Source organism: Panulirus ornatus, chromosome 5, assembly GCF_036320965.1.
Source record: "Panulirus ornatus isolate Po-2019 chromosome 5, ASM3632096v1, whole genome shotgun sequence".
In the NCBI taxonomy this organism is placed as follows: Eukaryota; Metazoa; Arthropoda; class Malacostraca; order Decapoda; family Palinuridae; genus Panulirus; species Panulirus ornatus.
The window spans coordinates 42,114,438-42,137,109 of record NC_092228.1 but is presented as its reverse complement, the minus strand read 5'-3'; the positions used below and the strand labels follow the sequence as shown (position 1 = coordinate 42,137,109).

Genomic DNA, 22,672 nt, shown 5'->3' with positions numbered 1-22,672 from the left:
TAACTTTTATCAAGAATAACTTTTGCAGTTAAGAACTGGTGGTGCAGGTAAGTGGAAGTGCCTTATATCTCAGATACCATCACCTGATCATAGTTAAAGGAAGTTTTATAAACTGTTAGATGTTCTGTTGTATGCTGTGAGTTGAAATAAGGTATGATATCTACAGACTGGGAGGTAGAAATCATGAACTACTTTGATATATTAACTACAACTCATAACTGAAACCAACTGCTTACTGGTTTGATAGAATGAATTTATGTAGTCTATACAAATATTGTAGGTAGATTAGTGTACTGTTGATCTTTGGTGCATATTACTAGCTAGCTTTGATGATGGCTGTGTGAGTACTGTGTAGTGTATAATGTGATATATTATTATGATTATGTGAACATTTTATTTCCTCAGTATTCAGAGAACTGGTGATAGCTTGTGAGCAGTTATATTCCCATCAGATTCAGTCATCAATGGTTGATGGTGGCTTGTTTTAAGACCATATTTAATTGTGATTTCTTTTTGTGAAGAGTATGCATTTTCACATATTTGAGACAGAAATGTTTAGCATACATCATCACGTTTTTAATGCAAGGTATCAGATATTTTATCATAATTCAGGATTAGAAATCTTTAGAGTTTGGTTTGCAGTTAATTTTTGTGTGTGGTATAACATCGAGTTTAATAGATATGATAACATTGACTTAGTAAAGTTAACATGTACTGAACAATTATTTTATAGGAGGTTCCCATGTCACGGAGGAAGAAATTAAAATGGCGGAGGACAAATTTGCCGAGTCCTTACACTTGGCACAGATGGGCATGCATAACCTCCTGGACAATGATGTAAGTAACTGGAGTGACAAGTGGCAGTGCACCACATCTTTGAGATTGATAAGTGGCTCTGAGGAATGATGTTATCATCATCACATTTTCTCCATCATAGTCATCAGTGTGATTATTATTACCACAACAAGCTCTTAGTTTTTCCCATCTTAATCATCAAGATAATCATTACTCCTGGGACAGATCGACGTGCTTAAAGCTTCTGGACAAAGATGTGAGTAACTAGAGTGTTGTTAGCAGTATCTCTCAAGAATGATGTCTTCCTCATGTTATTACTGCTGTAGTCATCGTTATGATCATTATTATTTTAGCAGGCTTTGAAAATGATACTGCCATCCACATCTTATTACCATCATAGTCATCAGTATTATTAGAATTACTTTATTGGGCTCCAAAGAATGATGTCACTGCATGTTATTACCACCAGTCATCATTATGATTATTATTACCATATTTTAGCAGACTCGGAACAATAATGTTACTATCCACACAGTATTACCAGTACAGTCATCAGTATTATTATAACTTTATCAAGCTCTGAAGAATGATATTGTCTTCCACCTTCGCCTTAATCATCAGTGTGATTATATTATTTTAGCAAGCTCTTATTATCACCATTGTAATTGTCATGATGTTTGCCGTTTCCTTGAGCATTGGTTTTCTTCAATTGTAAGATTGAAACCTTGGCAGATATCAGAAATTTCCCAACTTATGCTGTATATTTCTTATCTGTTTGTGATATTTCATCAGCTACTGCTCAGAAGCCATCAAATAAGCAAGACAGACATATGTAGTCTTTGAAATGTCAGTGGCCATATTTTTTGCTGACTTATTACCTTGAATTGCTCATTTTTCTTACTTGTTATTTGGTATGTGTTTTATAAAAGCCAATACCAAACACTGATAACTTTAAGTGTTTAACATTTTTACAGCTTTTTCTTTGCGTTTCTTTGGACTTTTAGATTTGTTGTGGTATTCTTATGCAGGTATCTGAGGAGCACTTTGCACTTAATGCCTGTTTCTTGTGTGTGTAATTAGGAAAGAAGTTGCAGATATCCTAATGTTGATAATCAAGAGTTTGCTGTGTTAACATCATCACTTTAATTATTGATAGTTTTGCAACTATTAAATCAGTAGAACATGGATTTGTAAATAAGGAGCCAATGTGGTGTTGGTGCTTCCATGAAGTAAATACTTTGTAGAAGTTGATAAAGCAAAGATGGAAATTTGTTTTTTTATGCATGAGTGCGAATGAGAATCATGAGGGTTTAAAACTATATTTCAATAAGTAGTGATACTTAGAGGTAACAAACAGAGATAGAGGAGTTATTGTGACTGGAAGACAAGAGACAAGGGTGGAGGTTATGCAGTGATGGAACAGTCCTGGCATAGGGATATATCTCAATTATTGGCTCTGCCATACATTTAAAAGGGTTTATTTCTTTGCTGATTTTTATTCATTTGCTTTGTACAAAGTTGACATGTGAGACAACATCCTTATTCACACTGCCATCCTCAGTCATAGAATGCCTTCACTGCATACCTCTGCTCTCTTCCGCTGCTTTTCCAATACCATCCTTACTCCTCATTGCCCCTCAATGATTGAACGACTCCGAAACAATAGTTTGTTTCATCTTCATTCATATCAACATTGCCTGTGACTTTCATTCTCTTTTAAATATGTGACATTTGCTCTCATCTGCTCATAATGCTTCATTCATAAAACTTTAAACAGCCATGGTGACATTATGCACCCCAAATGCATCACTCACTTACTTAGTAAGAGTATACAAGTATTCAGCAATCATCCCTGCAAACCATAGGAGGTTGAGTCCTTTTCTGCAAACCATAGGATGTTGAGTCTTCTTCTCTTCATGATATTTTATGCCTTCCATTAAAGATTTTTCTACCTGCTGGAATGCAAGAAGCTGGCCCTCACACCCTTGCTCCCTTAGAATTTTTCTTGCTGTTTATTTCCATAGGGTTCTCTAGTCCTTTTAACAGAATGTCATAACCTTGCCATATCTCTTAAAGACATGGCTAAGATGCCATTCTTCCCCTGTGATTCATATGATTTTACTCCCTTTATGAAGGAAACATTCACAGCCTTCATCCAGTCACGTCCGTGTCACATTGCAATGTTCACTTATCGTAGCCATGAAATTCTACACCGTCTGTTTCACCACACTATCCAGACACCTGCTTTTCTGTATTTTTTGTGACATTATTGCTTTTCTCACCTTCTTTGATACCTATTCTACTCTGTCTTAACTTCATGTCCCCTTGAGCCAGTACTATCACCAGCATTGATTAATTTTCAAAGCGCCCTGCCTTTCCTGGACATTATCTGTTCTTGAAAATATTCTCTCATCCGTATGTAGTACTTTATAGAACTTGATAGTTTCCCATGAATTCATTTCATTCTTTTTACAAGGACCTGTAATTTGCCTTACCCTTATTCATGTGTACTAATGTAATTACTTTTTTGTAAGATCTTACGATATTTTTCAGTCTGCACCTTTCAGTCAAGACTTTCAGTTAAGATGTTGTTTCCCATTTAAAACTTTTTTCTGATGAATCATCACTATATCATTATAGCGTCATACTGTTCCTCTCCGTACATGGCCTTTTCTTGCATTCTCCTTTACCAGTAGCCTCAATTAGTAGTCTTTAAGTGCCTTGATGTCACCTAGTCATCACTTTGTACTTCCTCATCATTTCATTTGACTTTTCTAAGAAATTCAGTTTTTGTCTTCATTTCTCACCTTTTCAGTTGTTTTATTTTTTCTAGTTCCTGTTCCGTCAAATATAAAGTCCTAACCTACTTTTTACTTTCTAATAATCTGATAGGCCCTCATTAAATTCCTCATAAGCCTATATCGTAGAAATTACCTATCATGTTTTTATCAATATACAGAAGCATACCTGTCATCCATTCTCCAACCTGTCATCTCTATTATATTGTGTACAGTATATCTGTAAACATATTTGTTTTTAGATTGTTCATTGGGCAGCACTCATGCTTGATATTGCACATATTCCTCATGTCTTTTCACCATTGCTTGATGTTGCACATATTCCTCATGTTTTTTCACTAATGCTTGATGTTTCAAATATTCCTCATGCCTTTTCACTTCTGCCATATATACGTAGATATGCATTCTTACAAATCACTCCTTGTTTTACTGTTTCCTGCTCACGTGTTTTTGTCACACATTAGTATGACCCTTTCCCCAAGATATATCTTCAACTGTCATGTCAGGTTCTCTCCAGAATGCATGCTCACCTTCTTCCTCATCACTGCATGATCCATATGCAATTATTACAATAATTTCCACATCTGTTGCATTGAAATATATTATCTGTCAACATAGAGCTTTTATATTTCCAATCATCTATCTTTTGAAATAATTACTTTTTCATCAGAACCCCCACATCTTTCGCCTAACCACATGCACCTTACAACAAGCCTGAGCTATGACGTTTCGGACCTTTCCAGTACCCTAGAGTTTTGTTATGTGCGCCTAACATATGTAGATTTCTTCACATGAATATATCTTCCACTTTCATCATACATTTATTGTTTGTCTCTATCACATTCCACTCAACCTTATGAATCTAAGAGTTGACTGCCTGCAGATATAGTCTGAGAGTTGGCAACTTGAAGATAAATTGACTCAGTGGCTACGTTTTGCCTTCCGCTGTTAGGCTGTGGAACTCCTTGTATTCCTTTCTTTATCCCGCTGTCTGTAGTCTAAAATCCTTTAAAGAGCAGGTCCTTCATCACTTAAAGAATGGGCAATTTTTTTTTATATTGTTTTCCATCAAGTTCGACTTTTAAGTCAGCACCAATGCTTGTAATCGGTGCTTGAGATGGAAGGATACCTTACAAGTGTTGCAGGCATGCCACCTATGTCTTAAACTACATGATACTTCTTTTTAGATTAATACTTGCAATGCAAGGGTACTACATCCCAAGCCTTCATAGTGACAGAGTTACAGCTGCCTGCTTCTAAGGATTTTTTATTTATTTAATTACTCCATGACTTCAAAAAAATTTGATGAATGAAGTATCACTTGACTAGCCTTTATTTAATAAATTTCACTTTCAAAGCTGTAAAAATGTCCTCTGCCCACAGAAGAATATCACATTTGTTTATCAAGTTTACTGGCTCTTAAGAGAAACTGTAACATTAACTTTCTTCACATTATGTATTATGCTTCAGTGAGTTATAACCTCTATTGGTGTAGTAAAGATTCTGTTTAGAGCATATTGCATTTATTCTTGTCGCAGGTTGAACAGATCTCTCAGCTTGCAACCTTTGCCGAGAACTTACTGGACTACCACAGACAGTGTACAGAGATCTTGGAAGTGCTAGCTGGAACACTTCATGACAAGTAAGAGACAAGATGAAGTTTAACATTTAATTGTGTGTTAGTCTAATGATGTAAGTAATGCCTCTAAACTGTATGTATTTTATGTATAGGGAAGGACCTAAGGATTAATTTTTCACCAACAGCCAGAGTAGTTTTTGTGAAGGACATTCATGTATAGGAAAGTTTCTACAAGACCACATGTTAGAAGCATTGGTTTTACAGTGTCTTTGTAAATAATTCTGTGAATTTAGCTAGCTCCTCACAGTATAGGTAAGTCACAGAATCTTTTAATGACTTCAAAATAGTGCCTGTTTCATAAAATTTTATATGATAGATGATATACAAGATAGTTTACTGCCTCTGTCCACCTGACCAGCAAAAACTGGTAACACATTTTCAGCTTTTCAAACTGATTTTTAGGTGGAACTATTATGATAGCCTTTAATGTCTATGTTTGGTATGCCAGAGTCCATATCTACGTGTTAAGGTTTATATTGAAGTCTTGTAATCTTAATTCATATTGGTCAGTTTTGTAATCAGTGATAAAACTTGTATGGCTTGTCTGCAAAAAAAGTTCTGGTAAAGCTCTTATGATTTTTGCACCAGCATCTGCTGCTGCATTTAGTGCAAGATTTTTGAGCCTGGATTTTTTATTATGCTTCTTAGAGGTAACATTTAGAGAGGTAAATAAAAAGCATAAGACAAGAGAACAGATGGGAACATCGGTGAAGGGGGCAAATGAGGAAGTAATAACAAGTAGTGGTGAAGTGAGAGGGAGGTGGAATGAGTATTTTGAAGGTTTATTGAATGTGTTTGATGATAGAGTGGGAGATATAGAGTATTTTGGTTGAGGTGGTGTGTGAAGTGAGAGGGTCAGGGAGAATGATTTAGTAAACAGAGAAGAGGTAGTGAAAGCTTTGTGGACGATGACTGTGGTGACTGTGTTGTTGACTGGTTGGTGAGGATATTCAATATATGTATGGTTCGTGGTGAAGTGCCTGAGGATTGGCGGAATGCGTGTATAGTGCCATTGTACAAAGGCAAAGGGGATAAAGGTGAGTGTTCAAATTACAGAGGTATAAGTTTGTTGAGTATTCCTTGGAAATTTTATGGGAGGGTATTGATTGACAGGGTCAAGGCATGTACAGAGCATCAGATTGGGGAAGAGCAGTATGGTTTCAGAAGTGATTGAGGATGTGTGGATCAGGTGTTTGGTTTGAAGAATGTATGTGAGAAATACTTAGAAAAGCAGATGGATTTGTGTGTAGCATTTATGGATCTGGAGAAGGCATATGATAGAGTTGATAGAGGTGCTCTGTGGAAGGTATTAAGAGTATATGGTGAGGGAGGTAAGTTGCTAGAAGCAGTGAAAAGCTTTTATCGAGGATGTAAGGCATGTGTACGTGTAGGAAGAGAGGAAAGTGATTGGTTCCCAGTGAATGTTGGTTTGCAGTAAGGGTGCGTGATGTCTCCATGGTTATTTAGTTTGTTTATGGATGGGGTTGTTAGAGAGGTGAATGCAAGAGTTTTGGAAAGAGGGGCAAATATGCAGTCTGTTGTGGATGAGAGGGCTTGGGAAGTGAGTCAGTTGTTGTCGCTGATGATACAGTGCTAGTGGCTAATTTGGGTGAGAAACTGCAGAAGTTGGTGACTGAGTTTGGTAAAGTTTGTGGAAGAAGAAAGCTGAGAGTAAGTGTGAATAAGAGCAAGGTTATTAGGTTCGGTAGGGTTGAGGGTCAAGTAAATTGGGAGGTAAGTTTGAATGGAGAAAAACTGGAGGAAATGAAGTGTTTTAGATATCTGGGAGTGGATTGGCAGCAGATGCAACCATGGAAGCAGAAGTGAGTCACAGGGTGGGGGAGGAGGCGAAGGTTCTGGGAGCGTTAAGGAATGTGTAGAAGGTGAGAACGTTTTCTTGTAGAGCAAAAATGGGTATATTTGAAGGAATAGTGGTTCCAACAATGTTTTATGGTTGTGAGGCATGGGCGATAGATAGGGTTGTGCAGAGGAGGGTGGATGTGTTGGAAAAGAAATGTTTGAGGACAATATGTAGTGTGAGGTGATTTGATCAAGTAAGTAATGAAAGGGTAAGAGAGATGTGTGGTAATAAAAAGAGTGTGGTTGAGAGAGCAGAAGAGGGTGTATTGAAATGGTTTGGTCACATGGAGAGATTGAGTGAGGAAAGATTTACAAAGAGGATATATGTGTCAGAGGTGGAGGGAACGGGGAGAAGTGGGAGACCAAATTGGAGGTGGAAGGATTGAGTGAAAAAGATTTTGAGCAATCGGGGCCTGAACATACAGGAGGGTGAAAGGTGTGCAAGGAATAGAGTGAATTGGGAGGATGTGGTATACCGGGGTCAACATGCTGTCAATGGATTGAACCAGGGCAGGTGAAGCATCTGTGGTAAACCATGGAAAGTTTTGTGGGGCCTGGATGTGGAAAGGGAGCTGTGATTTCGGTGCATTACACATGACAGCTAGAGTCTGAGTGTGGACGAATGTGGCCTTTGTTGTCTTTCCTAGTGCTACCTCGCACACACACAGGGGGAGGGGGTTGTCATTTCATGTGTGGCAGGGTGGTGGCGGGAATTGATGAAGGCAGCATGTATGAATATGTTCATGTGTATATTTGCATATGTCTGTGTATGTATATGTATGTATACGTTGAAATGTATGGGTATGTATGTGTGCGTGTGTGGGCGTTTAAGTATATACATGTGTATGTGGGTGGGTTGGGCCATTCTATTGTCTGTTTCCTTGCGCTACCTCGCTAACGTGGGAGACAGTGATGAAATATGATAAATGGTAATAAGAGCTAACATTGTATTTATTCATCCCTAACTTTTTTTAATGTATGGTGATATCATCTCATCCTGTAAAAGTAAAGCTGTTCAACATGAAAGCACTCATGCTGTGTCCTTCTATGCTCACAGTCAGTTTTATGAATTGAAAACGTAGTCTTCTATCTGCAGTACAGTAGTGATTCTAAAATGATATTGATCGGGGATATATTAATTGATCTGACTTTTTTAATCAGTTTGGCTTCTAGATCTCTTTTGGATTTATGTTACAAGTAATATCAGACTTGTGGAATGAAGATAGAGACATTTTAGGATATATTACCAAAGTATGATGATGCTACTTAAGTGACTTATTAATGCACTCTGCCCATAAGATTTTTACAGTAGATAAATTTGATATGCAGTAATGAACAGTATGTAGTTTTATTATATATAACAGAGTGACTAGTGTTTGTGAACTGTCTTGGCAACTTCCAACATAAAATTGATGAAATGGCAAGTCAAGGTACTCAAGAGTGATTACCTTTTCCTTCACTAACTGGCGCTGTTTACTGAGGAGTAATGAGTTGATTTGAATCCACTGATCGAGTCACTCAAGAATTTGTTGAATTAACTCTTGAGCAGTAGCATGAATAGGTGCAAGTAACAAACCAACAGTTTGAGTGAACCAGTAATGAGCTTGGCCACTGAAATTGCAGCAGCTTGGGGTGTAGATATTAAAAGACAGAAACTTGTTATGTGAGATAATTGACGGAATAGTATGTCAGAAATGGCATTGATTAGCTGGATGCGTGAAGGAACTTATGACAAGATAGATAAAGTGCTAAGGATTAATGACAAGTGCAGAGGGCAAAAACGGATGTGGGTAGAGTGTAAAAGATATGGAAATGGATGAAAGCAGGAGTCACAAAGAAACTTCTTAGACCAAATGTTTTTGAATTAGTAAAGTGGGAAATAGACCAGTGATATTTAGACTGGATGAGGACTACATTCAGTCAGAGGAGAAAGAGGCAGTAAAAGAAAGGTATTGTATAAGAAAGCTGCTCAAGATATTAGATGTTAAAGGTATTTGTATTTGAGAATTGAGCTCATCACATTAGGTCATAGGCATGCATTACTGGTTCACCTGCGGTTATGTAAAGAGAGAATTCTCACATGCTTCAAAACTTTTTTTCAGTATGCATGTTTATAGCACTTAGACCATAGTAGTACTGTTTACTTTTTCAAGATATTCACATGATAGAAATTTATATTTTATGATTGTGGTGCAGTTAGTCTGACTATTTTTTTTTTTTCATTTTTACAAGAAAAACATCATTGATATTTCCCTCAAGTACCAAACTGTAGATACTTAAATCCTGTCATATGTAATGGTGAATTTATCTTAATGTCATGTTAATGTCATCGTTTATCATCCATAGGAAAAACGAAGCTGCTAGTCTTCCAAGGCCAGAGTTTGTGCCAAAGACCCTTTCTGAATTAGGGGTAGCAGACACCTTGAATGGTGGCTTGCCATCCACTAATATTACAGGTATGATTCAGATGCACGTTGTACATATATCTTTTTTTTCCCCTTTCTCTGAAACTTACGATACTATTTTTTAGTCATGTTATGCCCTACAAAAACTATAATATTTATATGTTGATGATTTTTTAGTCCTTTCTACCAGAAAGATTAATTTGAAAGTAAAGCATTTTGGGCCTGAATGATATTTAGAGAATCTAGTATTACAGTATTTAAACTCATTCTTCACTGGTAAGAAAGTACACTAAAAAGTTATGTTTTTTGAAGAATATCAATTTTCTGAATACTGTATTAACTTGTTTATTTCGTAGCATATGTTGTTGCTGTGAATGGTATGATTCTTCCTTGAATGATACTGGCCTGTTGCCTTTTTACTTCAGGCTTTGATGATCCTTAGGTCAGCGTTGTTGATTACTGTTTGTTTTAGGCCATGTTACATGGTTGAATTATTCACCAGATTTATGGCAGCTCATAGAGCAAAAAACAATCGTAATATTATCAATAACTCGTCTTTTGGTTTTTATTCATTTGTGCAAAAATAATCATGTTTTCATCAGTTATCATGTGTGTGATCGGTTATAGATTTCATGCCTACTTCATTTATGATTTTCTAGCCTGCCAAGTTTTTCCTGACCCTATATCAGATTTTTGCTGTAATAATATAAACACAAATATAGAAGTTGTCTTTCATGGCTGGGTTTATGATCCACCTTGTAATCAAAATTCATATCACAAGTCACTACACGCTCAGGAATATGTTGTTGATATACTTTACTTGCCAAGATTGTTGACTTTACTAGATATAGTAACTTTAGCCCATTTTCTCATATCTTCAGTATAATGTGGCTTTTTAGTTATAAGTTTGTAAAGCTAAATGAGAAGTACATCAGTGCTGTCAAAGAGTTTTAGCTTTTTTTGCCTCCTCGCAATTCCTGTTGGCACTTTGACATTGATGAAAAATATATACATAAGGCATGTGTACATGTAGGAAGAGAGGAAAGTGATTGGTTCTCAGTGAATGTAGGTTTACGGTAGGGGTGTGTGATGTCTCCATGGTTGTTTAATTTGTTTATGGATGGGGTTGTTATGGAGGTGAATGCAAGAGTTTTGGAAAGAGGGGCAAGTATGCAGTCTGTTGTGGATGAGAAAGCTTGGGAAGTGAGTCAGTTGTTGTTCGCTGATGATACAGCACTGGTGGCTGATTCATGTGAGAAACTGCAGAAGCTGGTGACTGAGTTTGGTAAAGTGTGTGAAAGAAGAAAGTTGAGAGTAAATGTGAATAAGAGAAAGGTTATTAGGTACAGTAGGGTTGAGGGTCAAGTCAACTGGGAGGTAAGTTTGAATGGAGAAAAACTGGAGGAAGTGAAGTGTTTTAGATATCTGGGAGTGGATTTGGCAGCGGATGGAACCATGGAAGCAGAAGTGAATCATAGGGTGGGGGAGGGGGCGAAAATTCTGGGAGTGTTGAAGAATGTGTGGAAGTCGAGAACATTATCTCGGAAAGCAAAAATGGGTATGTTTGAAGGAATAGTGGTTCCAACAATGTTGTATGGTTGTGAGGCGTGCACTATGGATAGAGTTGTGAGGAGGAGGGTGGATGTGCTGGAAATGAGATGTTTGAGGACAATATGTGGTGTGAGGTGGTTTGATCGTGTAAGTAATGTAAGGGTAAGAGAGATGTGTAGTAATAAAAAGAGTGTGGTTGAGAGAGAGCAGAAGAGGGTGTTTTGAAATGGTTTGGTCACATGGAGAGAATGAGTGAGGAAAGATTGACCAAGAGGATATATGTGTCAGAGGTGGAGGGAACGAGGAGAAGTGGGAGACCATATTGGAGGTGGAAAGATGGAGTGAAAAAGATTTTGAGTGATCGGGGCCTGAACATGCAGGAGGGTGAAAGGCGTGCAAGGAATAGAGTGAATTGGAACGATGTGGTATACCAGGGTTGACGTGCTGTCAGTGGATTGAACCAGGGCGTGTAAAGCGTCTGTGGGACCGGGTTGTGGAAAGGGAGCTGTGGTTTCAGTGCATTATTACATGACAGCTAGAGACTGAGTGTGAACGAATGGGGCCTTTGTTGTCTTTTCCTAGCGCTACCTCGCACACATGAGGGGGAGGGGGTTGTTATTTCATGTATATATATAATATATATATAATATCTCTAGGGATAGGGGAGAAAGAATACTTCCCACGTATTCCCTGCGTGTCGTAGAGGGCGACTAAAAGGGAAGGGAGCGGGGGCTAGAAATCCTCCCCTCTTTTTTTTTTTTTTTCCAGAAGAAGGAACGGTGAAGGGGGCCAGGTGAGGATATTTTCTCAAAGGCCCAGTCCTCTGTTCTTAACGCTACCTTGCTAATGTGGGAAATGGCGAATAGTATGAAAGAAAGAAATTTTTTTTTTCATACTATTCGCCATTTCCCGCGTTAGCAAGGTAGCGTTAAGAACAGAGGACTGGGCCTTAGAGGGAATATCCTCACCTGGCCCCCTTCTCTGTTCCTTCTTTTGGAAAATTAAAAAAAAAACGAGAGGGGAGGATTTCCAGCCACCCGCTCCCTCCCCTTTTAGTCGCCTTCTACGACAGGCAGGGAATACGTGGGAAGTGTTCTTTCCCCCCATCCCCAGGGATGGTATATATATATAAATATTATGTAATTGAATACCCTTCGTCTCACATTGGAGCAATATATATATATATATATATATTTTCTTTTTTTTGCTGTCTCCCGCATTTGCGAGGTAGCGTTGAGAGCAGAGAACCGGGCCTTTGAGGGAATATCCTCACATGGCCCCCTTCTCTGTTCCCTTCTCTCTCCCCTGACGATAAGGGAGAAAGAATACTTCCCATGTATTCCCTGCATGTCGTAGAAGGCGACTGAAAGGGCAGGGAGCAGGGGGCTGGAAATTCTCCTTCCCGTTTTTTGATTTTCCAAAAGAGGGAACAGAGAAGGCCCTCTTAAGGCTCAGTCCTCTGTTCTTAATGCTATCTCACTAATGCAGGAAAAGGTGAATATGTATAAAAAAGATATATTTGTACATGTGTCTGTAATCCATAACTCATATACCATCTATGTGGGGTGGATCAAATGAACACATGTACTTTTCGTGTGAACTAACTCTGTATAACCAGGATCCCCAGCCTCATTGATTTACTGAATCCATGCAGTAGTGAGTTGAATTTAAGGTGAAAAACAAGCAGTAATTGACAGCGTTCTCCTAGTGGTTCCACTTGTTTATATTTTACAATTTACACTTGTCTTTTTCCCCAAAGTCTAATCTTTAGAACTAGTATGTTTTCTTTGTCTTCCATATTTTACAGGAATCTTTCAGTGTTTTTTTTTATTATCATTAATGTTATTGTTTTTTAATGAACTGCAGTTCATCAGTTACGTTGCAGTGCAGCTTCTTGGGATACCCATACTTTCTCACTCTTTTGAATGAGATGATTACCTGGAGCCTCATTGAAGCTTTGTTGGAATGAATTTTGTCAGGTGTAATTGAATCTAAATTTATTGTTGTAATAGTCTTCTTTCTTTGCAGTATTTACCTTCTTGGTGTCTTAGTTTTTGTTATGCTTAGTTATTACTTTCCTTAGATTGAAAAGACAAAATATGATTCACAAGAATTAAGAGACATGATTAACACACTGATGGATAACAGAGTATTGATCTGTGCGTATTTTGTCGTAGAATGTAAGAGGACGTCATAACCGCTCGCAGTATTGTCATGTTACATTTTTGTGGTAGGATCATGGCAAGTTCAACTTGAATTTGCTGTTTTGTGAATGAAAAGGTATATTTAAAGTTATTGAGACTTTTGTGCAAAGTGACACTGGAAGTGCCTATCTGAAAGGAGGTTATGGAAAAGTTAGATATTAGAATTTAGCATTGAAATCCAGATATTCACATTTAGAAATGTGATTAACTTTTTATATGGCAATAGGCTTTGATTTCAGTACATTATTCATGACAGCTAGAGACTGGATGTGGGCAGGTGAAACCATTTTTCTCCTACTTCTTATGGTACCTCACAGAAGTGGGAAGGGCAGTGAAGTATAAAAAACTTATGATGTTATTATAACTTGTTGATTGCTGAACAAGCTGAGAAAGAAGTGAAATTTTGGTTAAGTGTGTTGTAATTTAAACTTTGAACAGTTTTACCTGTTGTATGTGATACTGTTAACAGTAGACTTCATGTAATATGTGTATTGATATTGCTTTCTGATTGTAGGATTTACCATTTGATAGTGAATACTGAAGCACAAACTCAAGAAAATTACAAACCTAGACTAGTTATTCAAGTGCCTTTTTTAAAGATTATATTTCATTTGGCTGCAGTCTCCTATGAAAGTATTGCTGTTGGAAAAGTCATGTGCTGTACCATATATATGTACATTTAGATACAGAGGGAAAGAGAGAGGATGAATGACAGTGAATACTGCATTTCTTTGTCTGTTCCTAGCACAACCTCACTAATTCAAGAAACGGCAATCAAGTATGAAATATATATCTTTCTTTCATACATGTTTGTCATTTCCTACATTAGCAAAGTAGCACCAGGAACAGTCAAAGAAATGGCATCATCCACTCTCTTTTTGTCATGTATAATGCCCCAGAATCAGAGCCCTTCACCCACAGCTATGCTCCACACACACATGCATGTGTGTGTGTGTGTGTATGTATGACATATATCCTGCGTAAATGGGGACATCTGATGTTATAGTCCTGTCTGTGCTTTATGGATGTGAGGCATGAGCCTTAGACAAAAATGTAAAGAAGATGGTAGGTGGATGAGTTGGAAATTAAATATTTGAGACAGATATGTGGTGCAAGTAGGGTTAATTGATTAAGAAATGATATATTAAGAGGGAGATGTGGTAGTAATAGAGAGCCAAGGATTGTGTGCTGAAATGGTTTATACTCATTGAGAGGATGACGGAGAGGGAATACTTGTCAGAAGTGTAGGGAACAAGGAAAAGAGAAAACCAAGCAGGAGGGGGAGGATGAAGTGATAGAACCTCTGAAGATTTAGGGTTTGAACATACAGGAGGATGTGCGACATGCAAGGGATAAAGAAAATTGGAGTAGCGTGTTATACAGGGGACAGAGTGCTGTCATTGGGCTGAACTGGGACGTATTAAGCCCTTAGGGAAACGACAGAAAAGTCTGTTGGGTCTGGTTGTTGATAGAAGGCTCTGGGGTTGGTGAATTATACATGACATTTAAAGAGTGGGTGTGAGTAAATGAGGTCATTAAGTCATCTGTTTCTGGTGCTACCTCACCGTTATGGGAAATGGCAAATACATGTGAAATGTATATAAGGTTTCAGTACATTTAGACCGTAATCTGTGGCCCATATGCATAACATCCATAATAATCCATAATCTGCACATTGCTTGGTCTTTAGAATTATGAATTTTTTATATTCTACCTGTATAATATATTTTAAGGCAGATTAGAGGCTAAAGTATGTTAATAAAGTCAAAGAATTGAAAACAGGATCTTTCACGAAAATAACATATTTAGAAGCACCTTTAAGAGAAGAAGAAAGTAGTTTTTGTTTTGGAGGACCTGAATTTAAGTAGAACATGTGCACACCATTGACTGATGTTGTTCAGGTCCAAGATGAGGGAAAGAGTAGAAAGAAGTTTGCACTAGCAATGAAGGCTGATTTTCAAAGGAAGCTGAGAAATTTACATTTCTGTCATTGGTAAAGAGATGAATAGGATTACCTTTGAGAAAAAAATCATTGATTGAGAAGGAAGAGTGTGAAAGACATAGTAGAATCATGAGGATTACTACTGTTGATAACAATGTAAGGAGAGGTCAGACATTCAACTGTTACAAAAACTAACTGATTGAAAGGAAAACTGGATGTTAATGTAACGAGCAAGGAGAAGATAAGGATAAAAGATTAGAAATCAGAGAGATCCCAAACCTTGTTAGAAGTTGGTATCATGGACCACAACATAAGATTTCCCAATGTCCCATGAGATGAGGCCAGATATACGTGGTGTAGGATTACCACCAGTAGAGCTCAAGTTAACAAAAACTTTACTTGTTGTATGAGAGAAAACTATATAACCCAAGGTGTATGAGATTAGAATTGAGAAAATTCATAGACTTTTGAAACAGAGAAAGCTAGAGCCATAATATGATGATTAGGGAGATCTTAGCAGTACTCCTTCGTTTGGATGGTCTAAACCAATGCTTACTTTCGCAAGGAAGGAAGAGTCTTGGTCTGAGGACAGAAACAAAGTAGACAAGCAAATGCTTTTTGAGGCTCGGAGAACCACTCCATTATAGGACACGAGGAGGACTACCATCTGGCCTGCATGTGCCACTAGTCTTTAAAGAGAAAAGTGCACACTGTTGCTTGTGGTAAGAGAATATAGAATGAATCACAGCACGAGTGAAATAGAAATCAGAAGATGGGGTGTAGGAATGATAAGATTAGAATGAGAATAAAACAAAAAACCATAGCGTGTGGCTTTTTCAGTTGAAAAGGTACTCATTATGTAACCAGAGACAAGAAGGTGGAACTGTGGATTTCCAGAAACTTTAAGAGATTTTAGTTAATGACTAGATAGACCAATCAAAAAGAGAAGTCAACATACTTTCTTCACATGAATGATTTCTTTTACCATAGTATTGACAGATTAGCAAAGCTTCATAGTAGAAATAATGACATAGTCAACTTGTGTGAAATGTTTCTGTGCTAAACACATCCAGTCATGGGTCAGTATGGATCCAGAATAAGAGCAGTTAGAGTATGGATTTGAAGGAAAGACAGATTCAATGCTGAAAGTAAGTTGTTGACAGTAACTACTGAGGAATGTTCTACCATATCAATGTAGAAGTGCCAAAGTGGTGTTTGGAACCATCCTACCCCTGTCAAGATTGTTTGTCTTACTTTCTCTCTTACTTGATCTAAGCTACTTGGCTGGTCATAACATCTCCCAGAATATATACATCTCTCCTCCTCACTTTTGTTTCCTATCCTCACAATTTTTTCATACAATGCTTTTTCCATATGTAAATATGTTTTTTTCTGACAGCTTTTAAAAAAAACAGTTAGTTTCCACTTGAAAACCTTTCGTGTTCTCAATCTCTCATAAATCTGGCTTTGCTGAGGACTTTTGTCAATGGCTGGAGCCGTCAGAAAAAATGCATAGACCTCTATTATGCAGTATATACACAGAGAAAGACCACTCAAGGAGGAAATAACTCCCCCAAGGGAAGTTTAAAAAGAAATTTCACAAGATAGTCCATTGAGCTACTTTCCTAAACTACCAAAGTTGGTATTTAGAGGAGGGGATGGGAGAAGAGGAAATCAGAAGAGAGGTGATAGTTACATTACTGTAATCAGATCGTAGCTTAGATGCTGTGATATGAGAGCAACATGGAGACTGAGAAATGAAAAAGAGACAGTGTGAAAACTTTGGTCATGACAACGAGGCACATCAGTTAGTCATTTCAGATTGTTAAGAACAGAAAAGGAGAAGACCTCATTTCCCCCATAATCTCTGTGGGAAGAACTCAGTCACTCTACTTGGTGTACATTAAGGTGCCCTGCATTGAAATCTTAGTAAGAGGTGTGAGAGAAGAGCACGGCCTGCAGAAGATGCGGTAATTCAAGAATGAAGGGAAGCCTGTACAATACTTAGAAGAGTAGGTAAAGCAAAGGAAAATACAGGAAGTAGAAGTTGAGAGGCATATCCAGAGCTAGACAGAATCAAAGTTTGGATGTTCATAAAGCATGTAACCTGTGTATGTATGTTACAATAGGCTTATAATAAACACTGAAGATGGAAAAGGTGATACAGATTATGGATTGAGATAACAAAATATCCATTCAAAACATAACTGGATGATTGTCTCATCTTGAAAGAAGTAAGAGAAAACATAGCCAGGTAGTGCTATACAAACAAAAACTCAAGCTCACAAATGATGAATGAAGTAAATAAAGAGGCAGATCTTATGTGATTTTCTTACATGGGTGGAGCTAGTACTGCTCCAGTTTTATTCTAGCCTTTCATTGCCAGCAGAGTCAGCAGGAGGTTTAGAGATTTTCAGCCCCCAATGATGCTGAGTACTGGGTGCTGTACGCTTTGAATATTTCATAAGATCATATGAAAGAAAGTGGAAATGAGTAAAATGAGAGTGAAATAGTGTATCAGATACTTCCTCCATTGCACTGATCATGTAGTTAAAGTTACGAGGAGGAGAATAGTGTAAAAGGGGCTATCCAGTACCCTTATGTAGGTGTAGACACATTTTCATGCATTAGGACATTTAGATATGTACATATGTATGTCTTTCTATATTTTATCTCAAGTTGTTCCTCTTTGGTATAATGTTCTTGTTGTTAGTTATTTGGAGAGTCACTGAAAACTGTTTATGCTGTATTGTTTATGAAAGAAAAAAGGTCAAAGAGGTTTGTGCAGATAAAGAATCAGAAGTGTTTGTGACTGTCTTGGCACTGATCCAATCACATCTCCTTTTTGTTAAAAAGACCCTCAGCACTTTATATCATTTAACTTATTGGAGATTATGTAGACACCTAAGCCTTTTCCTTCTCTGCTTCAATATGCATAGTAGCCCATGCCTGATTCACAGAGCTCAGCTGCATAGTGAAGAGCTGTTTTTTAGATCTTATCATATTGCCTGCAGTATAGTGCTTAGCTTTAGAACTAGATCTAATTTCATTTACTCTCATTCAAAATATGTTTAGTAATTTCATTGAGATTAGATTTTAGAATTAAATATGGAAGCAGTACTATGGAATACAGTGATGTGTTTTAAGTGAAATATTAGAATTATGGAAAAATTTTGTCTATGTAACTGACAAATATGAATAGGCAAGTAGAGTAAAAAGGTTATTTTTTCTGAATAAAGAGAAACATCGTATTATTCTTACTTGACACAAGCTTTGGTTAACACTTTGCCATTTAGGGTTGTTATTATTAGCAGCTAGATAGCCATTATGTGTACACTAGACTACAAGAAAAGAACAAAATTATTGCCCCTTCCCATATTACTAGTGACTTTACTACGTAGAGTTAACCAAGACTAACTGTTGCAAATTGAGCTGGTCATGAAACTAGCTGTTGTATTCTCAGGTTAAACCCCTGTTAGCTCATGGAGATGGCTTTTCTCTTGAGTGTCTGGCAATGCATCACCTCTCTTCTTATAAGATTAAGGAAGACGACCTCTGTTGTTAAGAGAGAAAGAATTATTATTCTGATAGGAAGAGGAATAGGTACATTCTTAAGATAATAAAGTATGATCGCAAACTCATTACTAATGTCAAGAGCATACAACTTATAGTTTCATTCGTCCTGATTATCAGTATATAATCATAAAGGTTTTGCAGTATACTAAGATAGCCTATGATTATTTCATTGTCCAGTTAGCAGAAACCTCGATGAATTCAAATACTGCAGTGGATTGTGCACACCAAAGTTTTGCTTCTGAATTCGTGTGGAACAGAATGAATGATGAACTTCATGTTAAAGTTGATGCAGTAGAAGGCATATTATATAGTGATAATGTGATTAGAGTTGCAGCAGCCATGCACCCCTGAGGTTGATCTAGAGCATTCAGGTTATTATAACACCAGAAAACTTTAATGCACAAGTATTGCAGCAGTCTGCAAGGAGTGGCTCTCAGTGATTAAGCTGAACAAGTGCGTTCTTGCATTACTGATTTTCCTGTAGTGAATTCTGCATCTTCATCCAGTCCTCATGGTTCTGATGTAACATCAGGGGTCCAGACCAACTGGCCACCACAGATATGTAGACATTACGTAAATGAATGAGATAGATACTGGTACTCAATTCCAGTCCGAGTTAGAGGTCACAGTGACTTTAATTATTTGTCCTAGTAGCTATCACTGTGAGCTACTGCTGTGAATGAGAAACCCTCACATAAATGATTATCATTTTGATTTACTGGTAGTTTTACTGCAGGTTCACTGCTGCAGTTCATAAGATATATGTGTAAATGATAAGTTTTGTTAAAAACCCTCATAAAGTGAATCTATGAATAGCCAGTATTTACCCTCTACCCAGCATATTAGACAATGGAGTTTTCATTGATTGAGTTGAATGATCAGTTCAGAGCAGAGAGCCTTGAAACACACTTCAGAAGTGAAAGGAATTTACACTGTTTAATTGTTATCGTGAGTATTATACTTATACTCCAGGAGCTTGACTTTTAAAGACAGAGAATACTTGATATCAGTTTCACAGGCACTTTGTTCAGTTTGTTGTAGGTACTTTGGTTATGTATTGTCAGATGAATATTTTGTGTCAGATGTGACAAATAATGATATGGACCAGTAAACCAGATATTGGAGTAAATGTTCATGATGATTAGTCCCCTGGATTATCAAAATATTTTTTATCTCAGAACAAATTAGTTACTGCCTTGTCTTATTTTAACTATCTTACTTCATGATTATAGCATTGTGCATCCAAGCACATGACAAGTGGAGAAATGAGTTTGATGTGGGAGACATTGTTTTTTTCTGTACAAAGGAACATATGAGCTGTGGATATACACAGTTGCCAACCTACCCACATGAGAACTAGTTTTGAGAATTCACTTGAGCTTAGTGCCAATATATCTGGGGGATATAACTATCTATTTGTGTCACAGACGCCTTACTGTATCTCACTCATGAGTTCAGAGATTCTGCAGCCAGTCACACGAGACATAGGCATTTTGCTTAGTTTTTCGTACTTGATTACCATTTACTGCTTTTGTGTGTTAGCACCTGGAACAGACGAAGAAAGGCAGTATTCACTCGCATCCTTTTTCTAGCTGTCGTATATAATGCACCGATTACGTATTATTATTGGTCATATAGCTGCTGATTGTGGCAAAATGTAATGGCATTGTATACCACAGTATGTATGTGTCTAAGAAAAAGTCTCAAATCAAAAGATATTGTATGCATAAACTAATTAGAACACATTCCTTTAGATATTGCTACCATTTGTTTAAGTATTTGATAAGTTAGATAGAATGTCATGTGTTACACATGACATCATTTGAGGTAAAAAGAATCGGATTGAGTCAGATTGCAGCAAATACATTAGATACCAAATTTTCCTTATTGACAGTTGCATAAGTTTATGTTAAGTTGCTGTAAATAAATAGAATGTTGAAAAAGCTGTGATATGTACATATAGTTTAAAAACACACAAAACAAAAACTCTGTATATCACCAATAATTTACCAATATCATTGACCATTAGTGAAATATATTAACTACTCCACATGTTACAATTCGTATAGTATTGTTCTAGTATTAGCATATTCTTCTCTGGGTAACCTCGGTTAAATCTGTAGTCAAGAACTTTTAAGAAATTAGAGGTTTTGTGCCGGTGGTGGGTCACAGCATGAGATATGATGATTCATTGAGCTGTATGCCAAAGCCTGAATGTTAACTACCTTGTTTACTCCATCCCAGATCACATTCAAGTACATTTCTTTATTACAGTTTTATTTATGTATTTTTTAACTCGCAATGATGATTATGACATAGAAACTAGTTACAGAAATCTAAGTGAACTAGCATTTGGGTTACACAGGACATATTGATCAAAAGGTTCTTCGTATCAAGATACTGATTGTTTACAAAGAACGTTTGTATCAGATAACTAATGTTTGTTACATGCTTGTATACAATTTTTTCATCATAGTTTTAGCATTGCAAATACAGCCGCCCAATCGTAATTATTCCAGGACTGTTTACAAAGATTTCCTGCATGGCACCATTTCTCCAAAATTGTTGCCTGTAACTATCTAGTCAGTGCTTTGGTTATCGAGAAGCTGCTCACTACAATTTCAATTGTATTTGGCCTTCAGAACAGATTTCCTGTACTGTTATTTAAAAAGCAATTGGACCAGACAAATCTGGCAAAACAGTTGAACTGCCAAAATTTGTCAAGTTAAATTACATGCTGCTGTCTGTCCTCAGCCACTTACTGGTAGGCTGCAAGCCATGGTGTGAAAATTCTAGAACAAGTTGGTACTATTCCTTTGCCATTTGAGTTCAACTACTGCCTTATTCAAGATCATCACATCATGTGAGTTATCATCTGTTACTGCAAATGTGAACAGTACATGATCTGGCTATCAGCAACACATGAACCCTGGTTTAGAAGAGCTGGTTCTTGCATATTATTGGTTACCTTGAACCGTATTACCCAAGCTTGCTGCCATCTGACCAAATTTTAGTTATCCCTGCTAGTTACCCAACCATTTGGTTATGCAGAAGCTACTGACTAACATATAGTTCTCCATGGCCCTCAAAACCAGAGGCTTAATTGTACAGGGTCTGCTTACTAAAATTTGTTAGGGAAGTGAAGTAGTTGATGATGGTGGCATAGTGTGTTAATCTCAGATTAGATTGATTATCAAAATTAAAAGAAAAGAAAGGTATGGATATAAGTAAACTGTGCTCTCTCATATTAGAGCTGCAGTGATCCCTAATAGTGTTGATTTATGTATAGTATTGGAATCATGAACAAATTAGTTTTATTTTTTCCATAGATTAAATTTTTTTATCATTCACACTTGAAAGACTGAGTTTCTATCATTAAAAAAGGAAATGAAGCTCATGTATCACTAGGGCCATTGTACTTGTGCTTGGCATATTGCTGTGTGTTTCCTCATGTTCCTTAGGAAGCTGTCATGATATTCATTTTCACTTTAGTAGAATACCATTTATGTTATTGAAGTGATAAGTGTATTTGAATTCAGTTAGAAATGCAGAATTAGATTTAAAAGTAATGCATTTATTGTAATGCCTTCATTTACTGATTTACACATAGAATTATGCTTTGATGGTAAATTTAAGCATATTTAATGTAGAAATAGACTCATTGGGCTAATGAACATCATAAAAAATAATAAGGACCATCAAATGAATAGATGATACTCAGTTATCTTTTAACCAGCTCAGAACACTTTAGTATGTACAGAAGAAATAAAATCATTCTACATTTCTGTACCCTAACACAGTTACAGAGACATTAACTGGAAACAGACTATATGTGATATAGGAGATTAACAATTTTTAGACGTCTAATGAGAGTAACCACAACTTCGCCCGGCCAGAATTTA

General features: G+C 37.0%; 1 protein-coding gene across 10 annotated transcripts in view; it reads left to right on the top strand.

Moving 5' to 3' along the window:
* Positions 1–22,672, top strand: part of EndoA (SH3 domain containing GRB2 like, endophilin-A) — a 269,917-nt gene that overhangs the window by 209,309 nt on the left and 37,936 nt on the right. For all 10 annotated transcript variants that reach the window (XM_071662140.1, XM_071662138.1, XM_071662135.1 and 7 more), the window contains 3 exons: positions 734–837; positions 5,132–5,235; positions 9,439–9,548. In XM_071662140.1, coding sequence (XP_071518241.1) covers positions 734–837; positions 5,132–5,235; positions 9,439–9,548 — 318 coding nt within the window. The remainder of the gene's footprint in view (positions 1–733; positions 838–5,131; positions 5,236–9,438; positions 9,549–22,672) is intronic.